Source organism: Genypterus blacodes, unplaced genomic scaffold (assembly GCF_046128005.1).
Source record: "Genypterus blacodes isolate CSIRO-AG114 ecotype Tasmania unplaced genomic scaffold, CSIRO-AGI_Gbla_v1 ptg000249l_1, whole genome shotgun sequence".
NCBI lineage: Eukaryota > Metazoa > Chordata > Actinopteri > Ophidiiformes > Ophidiidae > Genypterus > Genypterus blacodes.
This window is the reverse complement of record NW_027467045.1, coordinates 90,001-101,293: the sequence shown is the minus strand read 5'-3', so window position 1 is coordinate 101,293 and position 11,293 is coordinate 90,001. Positions and strand designations below refer to the sequence as shown.

Here is an 11,293-nt window from a genome sequence, read left to right as displayed (position 1 = left end):
TGTGGATCTGTGAATCCATCCATGATCCAGACGACAGCAGAGATACAGAGCATCAATAAGGGCTGATCTCAAATGTGGGCGGGCCTTCACGCCTGTGTGTGTGTGTGTGTGTGTGTGTGTGTGTGTGTGTGTGTGTGTGCCTCCACGCCTGTGTGTGTGTGTGTGTGTGTGTGTGTGTGTGTGTGCCTCCACGCCTGTGTGTGTGTGTGTGTGTGTGTGTGTGTGTGTGTGTGTGCCTCCACGCTTGTGTGTGTGTGTGTGTGTGTGTGTGTGTGTGTGTGTGTGTGTGTGTGTGTGTGTGTGTGTGTGTGTGTGTGTGTGCCTCCACGCTTGTGTGTGTGTGTGTGTGTGTGTGTGTGTGTGTGGCTGCTCCCTGTGCTGCAGCTGTGGTCTGAAAATATGAACAGGAAATCAGGGCGGTTGTGGTTTTTCAGTTCAGAGAGAAAGAACAGAAACAAACATCAAAGTATGAGACGCTTTTTATTATTTAGTAAAATTCTGAATCACAACAAAAGACAAAGATGGACCGATATAAAAGTGGAAAAGCTTCATACTCACATACGACACATGAGAGACACAGAAATGAGACTTAGACGGTCACAGCTGAGGTTTTCAGGTCGGAGTTGGCTGCTCAGGTCCATCAGGTTGGAGAAACAGCTCCCCCCTGCTGTCACTCTGAGGTACTGCAGCGCCGCCACAGGCCCAGACCTTCAACCACGCCCACATCGGGTCAAACCACATGAAGATGGAGGAGAGAAGTGAGAGTGAGGCGGCGAACGAGCACGCCGAGACGTCCTGGGCGGTGGGGGGGGACGGCGGCTCAGGACCGTCCCGGCCCTGTGGCGGGGGGGGGGGGCACAGAGTCACGACACGAGTCCTCAGTCGGTGGTGTTGCGGCGGTACCAGAAGCGAGCCCTGAAGTCGTCGCTGCAGGTCATGAAGCCGGGGTTGGTGGGCGAGTGGACGATGCAGCGGACGATGTTGTTGTGACCCAGAGACAGGAGGTTCTTCCTCTCGGCGGTGCGGGAGTCCCAGCAGCACAGGCTGATGGTGCGCTCGTCAGGCAGCAGCACGTAATCCTCCGTGTGGTTGAACACGCCCTGGGTACGATGCATCTGACGGCCGCTCAGCCCCGCACCTACAGGACCACACAGGTCACACAGGGTCAGGGTCAGGGTCACTTCCTGTCACCACGACTGCGCTCATAAACTAAGAATCATTGATCAGCTGATCGGCAAAATCTATGGTTTTAGTCTAGAGGGATGTTGAGTTATGTTGAGTTATCAGATCTGTTGATTAGTTTGATTGATCTTCAGCACTGTGAGATCAGCAGATGTTGGCAAAGTGCTGCTCTATGAAACGTGATCTACTTCCCCTCTGGGCTGTTTCCTGTTCCTGTGTGACTCTTCCTCACCTCTCTTGACTCTTCCTTACCCGTACGACTCTTCCTCACCCTTGTGACTCTCCCTCACCTGTCTGACTCTTCCTCACCTGTGTGACTCTCCCTCACCTCTCTGACTCTTCCTCACCTCTCTGACTCTTCCTCACCTGTGTGACTCTCCCTCACCTCTCTGACTCTTCCTCACCTCTCTGACTCTCCCTCACCTCTCTGACTCTGCCTCACCTGTGTGACTCTTCCTCACCTGTGTGACTCTCCCTCACCTGTCTGACTCTTCCTCACCTCTCTGACTCTATCCGTGTGACTCTTCCTCACCTCTCTGACTCTTCCTCACCTGTGTACTTGACGAGCGTCCGGCCCGTGGAGATCTCCCACAGCTTGACCACCGAGTCCTTGCCGCTGGACAGGATGTACTTGGAGTTCTTGGAGAAGATGGCGGAGCAGACCTCGGCGCCGTCGTGCGCCTTGTCGAAGGTGGTGACGCAGCGGTTGGAGACGCCGTCCCACAGCTTGATGCTGCCGTCTTTGCTGCAGGTGACGTAGCTGTTAGCGGAGGGGTTGTAGCTCACGCCGCTGATGGTGTCTGTGTGCTGGTCCAGAGGGTTACAGGACACAAAGCACTGGAAGGTGTTGACGTCATAGAGACGCAGGGTCGGGTGCTGAGTGCCAACCAACAGGAAGTCACCTGAAGGGTGGAAGGAGATGGAGCGCAGCATTTCTGCTTCCTGCGTGGAAACCAGGACCAGATCAGAGAACGGCCAAGAGGAAAGGGTGTGTGTGTGAGTGTGAGTGTGTGTGTGTGTGTGTGTGTGTGTGTGTGTGTGTGTGTGTGTGTGTGTGTGTGTGTGTGTGTGTGTGTGTGTGTGTGTGTGTGTGTGTGTGTGTGTGTGTGTGTGTGTGTGTGTGTGTGTGTGTGTGTGTACCTGTATGTACTTGAAGGCCCTCTTGGCTGAGGGCTTAGAGTAGTCAAACAGCTTGAGTGTGTAGTCGCGGGCCCCTGAGGCCAGGATCTGCTCGGTGGGGTGGAAGGCGAGGCAGGTGACCTCGTCCACGTGGTCGTACAGCGTGCGGATCACCGGGTGGTTCTCCATGTTCTGCTGCGCCGTCTCGTTCATCATGACCTGAAGACGAGAAGGACAGAGACGAGCGGTGAGTCTGAGGCGCCGGCTGAGGTCGTGCGGTCGCCCACCTCTCTCTCTGCTCTCCTCACCTCGATGGGCATGGCGCTCTTGGCGAGCATGCGCTCCGTGTCCAGGATCTTGATGGAGGCGTCGGCCGAGCCGGTGGCGATCAGCTGGCCGTCTCGGCTGTAGGTGGCCACGCGGCACGGCCCCTTGTGTGACGTGACGTAGCAGGTCTCGTACTCCGACGCCTCCGGTGACATCGTTTGGACGTCGGCGTCGAACTCCAGGTCGATGCCCACGCCGGGCGCCACCGTGTCCGACCGGCCGATGGCGTACTGGACGGCGCTGTCGTCATTCTCCATCCCTGGAACAGAAGTGACGGTGTTGTCAGGGTGTTGTCAGGGTGTTGCTGTGTCTGATCAGTGTGTTGTCATCATGGTTGCGGTGAGCCTCTTACCGATCTTGGCGAGCTGCATCAGCTGCTCTGAGGGCGACACCACGCTCTGAGGCTTGACCTCACTGATCAGGCTGTTGGCGATGCCGCTGTATCCATCATAGAGCAGCTGGCTGATGATGAGCCGGTACAGGTGCTGCCGGTCCTTCAGGGTGGGTTTGGGTCGGTACATGCTGACTCAACTTCACCTGCTGCAACAACACACACAAACACATATCACAACAAGTCTAGCACTGCTGCTGAGCTCACACACACATCCGGGTTCTACGTGAGGACTCTGGCTGCGTTTCATTCGTGTCATATGTGGAGACAACATTGCTGCTCTGTGTCGTTTCTTCGGACCGAACCGAATCAGACTGACCCGGGAAGCTGCGCTAACTTAGCTTAGCTTAGCTTAGCACGGTGATAACGAATGAATGGACCTGTAGCTTAGCTGCTAACGTTAGCATGTCGCCACATAGAAAGAAAACAGCAACAAATAAACACAAACTCGCTCCTGTCTGAACGCACGCGCACCGTATGGTTGCAGGCGCGCGCCTCAGCGTATCTTATAGTTTCTGTACGTCACAAGCATCAAACACATCTAACCTGAGCAACTCTCCAAAGGCGCTAAGGAACCAAAAGCGTGCGTTTCCTCCACTTTTGTCCTGTGTCGGCCACCGTAGCGCTCCGGTCTGGAGTGACGTAGTTCGAGATTCAAAAACTTTATTGACGCTCCTGCAGCAGATGAGCGCAATGACGTTATTCATATGTTTCGGGAAAATAAATTGAGAAACAAATAAAGAAAAGAACAATAGTTTGAACAAAAGTTGACATATAAGCCTAAATATCAGCACAAAGTAACACAATGATGGAGAATGTGGAGAAAATATGTGTGAAATATTACAATATACACGAGACAAGTATTGCTTTATTGCGTATTAAGTAACCATGGTAATAAAATGTAAACGTCAGCTCGACCTAAACTCCCCAGGTCAGGAGGCTCATCTGGGGTCATCTGGGGTGGCTGCGCTGGGTGGTTGCTATGGTTGTTGTTGTGGTGTCTAGGGCTGTTGCTATGGTGCTGTGGGTGGTTGTTAAGGTGTTTGGCAGTTTGTCTGTATCTGAGTGTGTACAATGTGAGATACAGACGAGGGTGTATGGAGGGTTTGTGTACGTGTAAACAGTGTGTATCGTGTTGTATTGTGAGCACACACACACACACACACACACACACACACACACACACACACACACACACACACTGTATAATGGCTTTAACTGAGACAGGTGCCAAAGTAATGATACAGTAAACGAGTGAAACTGGGGCATGAGACTGCTGCTCCTCTGCTGCTGAACATCTAAATGGATATGAGCCTCCAGCATGTCAGCACCCACCCACCCACACACACACACCCACACACACACACACACACACACACACACACAGTCTCTCAGCTGCCACTTCCAGCGATGTGGCTCATCGGTGGAAACGCTGGCCAACAACAACAACAGAGCTGTAAGGTAAGACGAGCAGCTGATGGGATCTGAGCGTGATGAAGATGCAGCACGTCAACAACATTATAGTGGAAAACAACATCAAGAGGCCCAGCAAGCATGAAGGAGATGTTTCCTTTGTGTCCCTCTGGTCCACAGAAACAGTTTGAAGAATCTTCTGCTGTCTGCTGCTGTCTGCCTCCATCACACTGATCCTCCTCACCTTAATGTCAGGGTGTCAACTTCTTGAACTTTAACTGAGCTTCTTCTGGCTGTCAGCACCGTTTATGATACTTATTTTTCCAGAACACCGTCATTCACAGGTCTAGAACAACAACAAAGTGAAGGGAGATCACTACATTTGTATTCACACTCACCTCAGATGTGTTTACAGGAAGTTTTGTTTTGTTTTTGTTTTGTTCTTTCATGTCAGTGTAGAGCAGACCTGCAGCTCTGTTTACCCCTCTGCCTCTCTGTGGAGCTCTATCCCTGGGTCAGAGGAGCTTGATGCTCTGCTGAAGGCTCTACAGAGCTCCTCCACCAGGAGGCAGCATGTGGAGGGACGATGGACTGGACTGAGATCTTTCTTCCAGGGAAACTTTTCTTCTCATTTATATTTTACACCAATTTTAGGAACACAAAGTAACATCCAGGAGTCAGAGCAGCAGCACAGAGCGGACCATGTTTGGTTGGTCGTCACAGCATCAGCACCAAGTCTGAGTCTGAGTCTGAGTGAGCCACACACAGATGAGCAAACTGTCAACAACAACACGTCTGAATAAATTCACACATTTAAGCTGCAGCTTGAATCAAACATGCGCCGAGCGTGTTTACAGCCTGCAGAGCTGCGAGCCGTGGAACATGCCTGGTAGGAGGTGTCCTGTTACCATGTCAACACGAAGCATGCCCACAGTGAGCCGGCCTGCAGTTGCCTTGGAGACCAGCAAGAGTCTGTCTCTGTAGAAGCGATATAAGAACTATTTGTTTTCTTTCAGCAGATGTCATGTGCTAATGGCACCGCCGATCCCAAACATTCTGATACTGTGAAGCTTTAAACAACAACACAGAGAAGTTTACTGTGTTTCTGACATCATACAAGTCACAGCTGCAGGCTGAGTCACATTCAGAGTGAGCCCGAGCCCGAGCCCGAGCCCGAGCCCGAGCCCGAGCCCGAGCCCGAGCCTGAGTCTGAGTCTGAGTCTGAGTCTGAGTCTGAGTTTGAGTTTGAGTTTGAGTCTGAGTTTGAGTTTGAGTTTGAGTTTGAGTCTGAGTCTGAGTCTGAGTCTGAGTCTGAGTCTGAGTCTGAGTCTGAGTTTGTGTCTCAATCCAAACTTCAATCTAACCACGTTTTATTAAACCAGGAACAAAAGCAGCCTGAATGAAAAAAGGAACCTGTGCTTTGAGAAAGAGAGGAACGTAGAGTGTGTGTGCATGGGTGCGTGGGTGCGTGTGTGTGTGCGTGTGTGTATGTGTGCCGCTGCCGCTGCCGTTTGGAACATAATGTGACGGGTCGGTGATCGGAGGTGAGAATTCACTGCAGCCGCTCACAAATCATCCATTAGTCCCTCGCCTGAGAGGAGAGAGAGCCGTGCATGTGAAGGCACCCACACCAACACGAGCTGTGCTGTGTGTGTGTGGGTGTGTGTGTGTGGGAGGAAGTAGGTAGATGGAGGAGAGTAAAAAGTCTGTTCCTGCCTCAGTGCGTCAGCTTGTGTTGAGTTTGTCTTTGTGCTCTCACTTCTCTCTGAGCGCGTGCAGATCATCCATCTGCTCTCTGCACTTTGCTGATCCTCCTCCAATCTACGTCTTCAACTTCTCCTGCGGAAGTCTTTGTTTGACAGCCACGCACACGCACACACTCACAGACACACACTCAGCCAGCCCTTCTCCTTTCCTCACTCTCCTCCTCTCTGCCTCGACACTTTCATAGTGCATCTTCTCTCTCATTTGCATTTGTTCCGCTTCCTCGTGACGAAGAACAGCTCGTGTCAAAGAGCTGTGAAAAGAAAATGAGAGTAGAGCAGAACGGCCTTGAAGCAGAGGACAGACGAGCGGACGAGCAGACGAGCAGACGAGCAGACACACAGACACACACAGCCACAAGATGTGTTAACAGCAACAACAGGTAGGAAGCTGAGACTCTGGATCTGCAATCTTTCATGTTGTTCTTGTCCTCTAGTTTCTGTTTCTCCTCCTCAAAGTGCTGCGCAAGAGTTGAGCCAGAGTTCTGACATGATGTTATATGTTGTGTTGTGTTGTGTTATGTTCTCTTGTGTTATGTTATGTTATGTTGTGTTATGTTGTGTTATGTTATGTTATGTTGTGTTATGTTGTCTTGTGTCAAAGAGGAAACACAATCAGAGGTGTTTCCTCTCGCTGCAGGCGTTGGGTGGAAACGCGATGACACAACACATTTGCTTCAGGAACACGGGAAACCATGGAAACGCTTGATTTCAGGGTGTTTAAAGTGAAAAGTCCTCTTTGTTTACATGTGCATGCTTCCCTCTTCCTCATGTGAAGGCTGAGCAGCAGAGCACAAACTCTCTGAGCGAGACGTGGAAGTGTAACTCTGCAGCATCGTTACAAACCAACCGCTCTATATTTACATAGCTGACAGTGAACAGACAGAGGGGACGACAGAGCGACTAAGCTGCTCTGCCTTTCAGAGTTACTTGCCTAAATGGATGCTGAGCTCCTCTGAAGAGAAAGTAAGTTAGTTGTGTGGCTGCAGCAGAGCAGCGTGGGCGAACTCAGGCTGCTCTGCCAACAAAGAGCGACACAAGCGCTCTGCCTCATGCAAAACCATCATACATGTAAAACTGCAACACGGAGCCAAGAGGAAATTAACTTTGGTTATATGACATGACGCACGCACGCACGCGCGCACACACACACACACACACACACACACACACGCACGCACGCACGCACGCACGCACACACACACACACACACGCACGCACGCACACACACACACACACACACACACACAGCTTCATTAGATTAGAGCAGGAGTGCCGGGAAACAAACCCACCACAGGGAGGATGTGACAGAGAGACAAGATGATGTACAAGTATCTGATCTCTCTCTGTCTCTCTCTCTCTCTCTCCCCCCCTCTCCCTTTCGCTCTCTTTCTCTCTCTCTTTCTCTCTCTCCCTCTGTCAGTCTGTCTCTCTCGCTCTTTGTTCACTTTCCCATTTCTCTCTCTCTCTCTCTCTCCCTCTCTCTCTCTCTCTCTCTCTCTCTCTCTCTCTCACTCTTTCTCTCTCTCGCTCTTTCTTCACACACACACACACAGGCACACGCACACACACACAGAGAGAGAGAGAGAGAGAGAATGTGAGGTCATTTGTAAACACAGACAAATCTTCCTTAATGTTTAAAATCATAATATTTTTATTTTGCATTCCATGAAAATCAATCAAACTGTTATTTGCTGTTATTTTCTGTTATCAGATTTAATCAATAAACCAGAATGCAAAATAAATTGATTCTGAATGTGATTAGCTCAGTGATCTGTTGTTGTTGATCAGAACTATGATGTCACATTATCGTGCTTCTTCCTCGTCTGTCTCGTCTTCATGTTTCGTCTCCGTCCGTCCAGCACACAAATGTAAAAACAAAATAAAGTCCAGGACTGAAAGCTCATTTTCTCTGTGATAAGAGCTTGAAGCTGATCTAAGGCTGAGGTCTAATGCAAACTGTTCTTATCGTACAGGTAATTAGAGCCCTGGCACTGGTACATCACCACAGCAGCAGTGTTACCATGGAGACTGGCAAGCCAGCACTGGTGAACGCTCCGGTGCAAAGCCGCTCGGCTGCTGCACGGACAGAGAGGAAGATGGAGATCCAGGCCCCGCTGACGGCGTTCTACATCCGCACGCTGCCCGCGCTGCCCGCGCTGCCACCGCAGCCTCACATTCAACCTCCGGCAGCTCCTCGGGAGCCCGCCGGCCTCCATCTGGCCGTGCCTCCGCTCTACTCCAAGGAGACGCTCCCCTTCCTTACGCTCCATATCGCCGGCGGGCTGCAGTCCTATTCACAGGAAGTGAGTCTGGCAGCTGCAGCTTCTCCATCCAGACCCAAGCTGACAGGGAAGCACGTGTGTCCTCACTGTGGACGCGACTGCATGAAGCCCAGCGTCCTGGAGAAACACCTGCGCTGCCACACCGGGGAGCGGCCGTACCCCTGCACCACCTGTGGAGTTTCTTTCAAGACTCAGAGTAACTTGTACAAGCACAAGCGCACCCAGGCTCACGCCCGGCTGTCCTTTGAGTCGGAGCAGAGCAGCCTGGGCAGCCTGGGCAGCCAGGACAGCGTGTCCAGCGTGTCCAGCTCCAGGGAGAGCTGCGGTCCCAGTCTGTCTCGAGAACAAAGTGAGGAGAACCCCACAGCTGCAACCACTGAGATCAGCAGTGAGAAGAAGATCCACAATGAGCCCAATGTGTTTGTTCATGCAAATCACAAGACTGAGGCAAATGAACGTTTGGAGCTTCTAAGGGAAAAGGAGAAACAGCAGAAGATGGGAGATGAAAAGTCTTCGCTCACTGTGAATCGCCATCTTCCCATCCAGAGACAAGAGGCCACCTTGTTCTCCAAGCAGTGGGAGAGTTCAGCATCCAGAGGAAAGTCCCAGAGCCACGAGAGCACCGACTCGGGATTCAGCGAGAGCAGCGACCACTACCCGAGCCCCAGCAGCCTTCTACTGGACCACAGCATGGACTCCCTCACCGAGTCCACCACCGAGCACCTGGAGGAACCCTGCAGCTCAGGCAGACCTGCAGATGCGGGTCCAAGAGGACCGGCCAGGAAGCAGGAGCAGAAGATGCTGGAGGAGCACATATCCAAACTGATATCAGAGAACTCTGCTGTGGTGGAGGACAAACATCTGGAGAACGTGAGGCCGCGGAAGACGGTCCTGTCCAAGCAGGGCAGCATCGACCTCCCCATGCCGTACACCTACAAAGACTCCTTCCACTTTGACATGAGGATCAGTAAGGCCTCTAACGTGGGGCAGCACAGGACCATGAAGCCGGGCCTCTTCAGCTCGGTGCCCACTCAGCGCTCCACCACCCTGGACCTGCTGGACCACGCGCCCTCACTGACCCGCAGCAACTCTCTCCCCTTCAGCGTCACTCTCATGCAGCCTGAGCGCAGCAGCCCGGCCTCCTCCTCTCAGATTGATTACTTAGCGCTGATGCAGAAGGGAAGCTCGGGCCAGATCAACCCAACCGTGAAGCCTGGGAACCAGCAGATGTCCAACCACCGCCCGCTGGTCCGCCAGACGGCTGTAGACTGCAACCACGCCACAGACGGCATGTTCGCAAATTCATCTGTGGAGGAGGTTTGCACCGCCGACACGTGTGGGGAGCAAGGCAGCAGGAAGCTCCGCAGGAAGAAATCGCAGAAGTTCGCTTACAACAAGTGGTACATGTACGGAGGAGGGACGTTCAAGAAGCTCTACGACTCCGACAAGGGCGACAACAACGTGACCAAAGGCAGGAAGTCTGTAACAAACCCAGAGCTGGATGTTCAAGAAATACAAAAAAGGTTGTCTGGTGTTCGTAAGGACCCTGTAGCACCAACGGGATCCACCTTAAACCCAGCGAGCAGCTCTGCTGCGGCGTCGGTTCAGCCCGGTCACACTCCTGCTCACCAAACCTCTGGATCCACCCTGGAGTCGAGTCAGAAGCTTCATCCGTCTCACAGCTCCCTCAAGGCTCCGCTCTGCAGGAACCTGTCTCTGTCGGCGCTGCAGGTACCGTCCACAGGCCGAGCAGAGGGAGACGAGGGGAGACGCCCCCAGGTCACGTCTGAACACTTCAGCACGCACGTTCCCTCAGAGAGTAAGAAGCAGAGAACAGACCACAAACCCATCTGCCAGGCGGCGCCGTCCTCCAGCGCAGCCCTCGACACCCAGCAGGACACAAGTCTCACTTATATCAACCTTCAAACTAATCCAGCACACACTCCTCTCAAAGCCGCTCTGTTCCCTCCGTGCGTCGATGCCAGAGGAGCGTCTCCCTGCGCCACCAAGTCCAGCTTCCTGCCTAAGTACCAGCTCAAGTTACCCCACACCACTGAGCATGATTTAAACACATCACCAGCCTCTGAACCCTCAGAGCACAGCGTCTCCTCTCACACCGGTGTGACCTTGACCTCCAGCAAAACCTCAGCGGAGCAGAGCCGGGCCCCCGTCCCCCCTTTGACCCACATGATGAGGAAGGCAAACAGCTTCCACTCCACTCGAGCTCCGCCCGTCTTCCCTCTGACAGTCGCCACCTTCAGCCAGGCTCAAACATCTGCGTTTGCCCTCAGTCACGACCGCTCATCTCACCTCGCTGTGCTGTGTCGGCAATTTGCAACAACAACCACCCCGACCCCAGTCTGTGAACGGGACCACAATGCAACAGCGTGCGCCGCCGCAATGCAGCTCTCACCCGCCAGACCTGCTGCCAGCTCAGAGCCTCCAACTGTGACGCACAACCGCACCAACAACAACGTCATCAGCACACAGAGCGCCCAGCAGCCTGCTCCCTCTGTCACGTCCTCCACACAGCCTGCTGACCCCCACTCTGACCCCCACTCTGACCCCCACTCTGACCCCCACTCTGGCCTCCCCTCTGGCCTCCCCTCTGACCCCCACTCTGGCCTCCCCTCTGGCCCCACCTCTGGCCTCCCCTCTGGCCCCACCTCTGACCCCCTCTCTGGCCTCCCCTCTGACCCCCACTCTGGCCTCCCCTCTGGCCCCACCTCTGGCCCCCCCTCTGGCCCCCCCACGCTGCCCTGTCAGGTGGTCCCGTTTGACTCGGTGCAGCCGGCCGCTCCCAACGTGTTTCA

At 53.3% G+C, this 11,293-nt stretch overlaps 2 protein-coding genes across 4 annotated transcripts in view; one reads left to right on the top strand and one right to left on the bottom strand.

Moving 5' to 3' along the window:
* Positions 1–477: 477 nt before the first annotated feature.
* Positions 478–3,649, bottom strand: cstf1 (cleavage stimulation factor, 3' pre-RNA, subunit 1). Its single transcript, XM_076171382.1, has 6 exons — positions 3,566–3,649; positions 2,981–3,168; positions 2,610–2,887; positions 2,323–2,520; positions 1,734–2,124; positions 478–1,138 (listed from the first exon to the last, which is right to left on the bottom strand). Exons 2-6 carry the CDS (start codon positions 3,147–3,149, stop codon positions 879–881), a joined length of 1,296 nt encoding a protein of 431 aa, XP_076027497.1. The 5' UTR covers positions 3,150–3,168; positions 3,566–3,649; the 3' UTR covers positions 478–878.
* A 2,459-nt stretch (positions 3,650–6,108) lies between these two features.
* Positions 6,109–11,293, top strand: part of znf831 (zinc finger protein 831) — a 10,852-nt gene continuing 5,667 nt past the window's right edge. For all 3 annotated transcript variants that reach the window (XR_012965554.1, XR_012965553.1, XM_076171388.1), the window contains exons 1-2: positions 6,109–6,578; positions 8,172–11,293. The exon at positions 8,172–11,293 is cut by the window's right edge and continues 680 nt beyond it. Coding sequence is in view for 1 of the 3 variants with exons in the window: in XM_076171388.1 (XP_076027503.1) it covers positions 8,220–11,293 (3,074 nt within the window). In the remaining 2 variants the exon portion in view is untranslated. The remainder of the gene's footprint in view (positions 6,579–8,171) is intronic.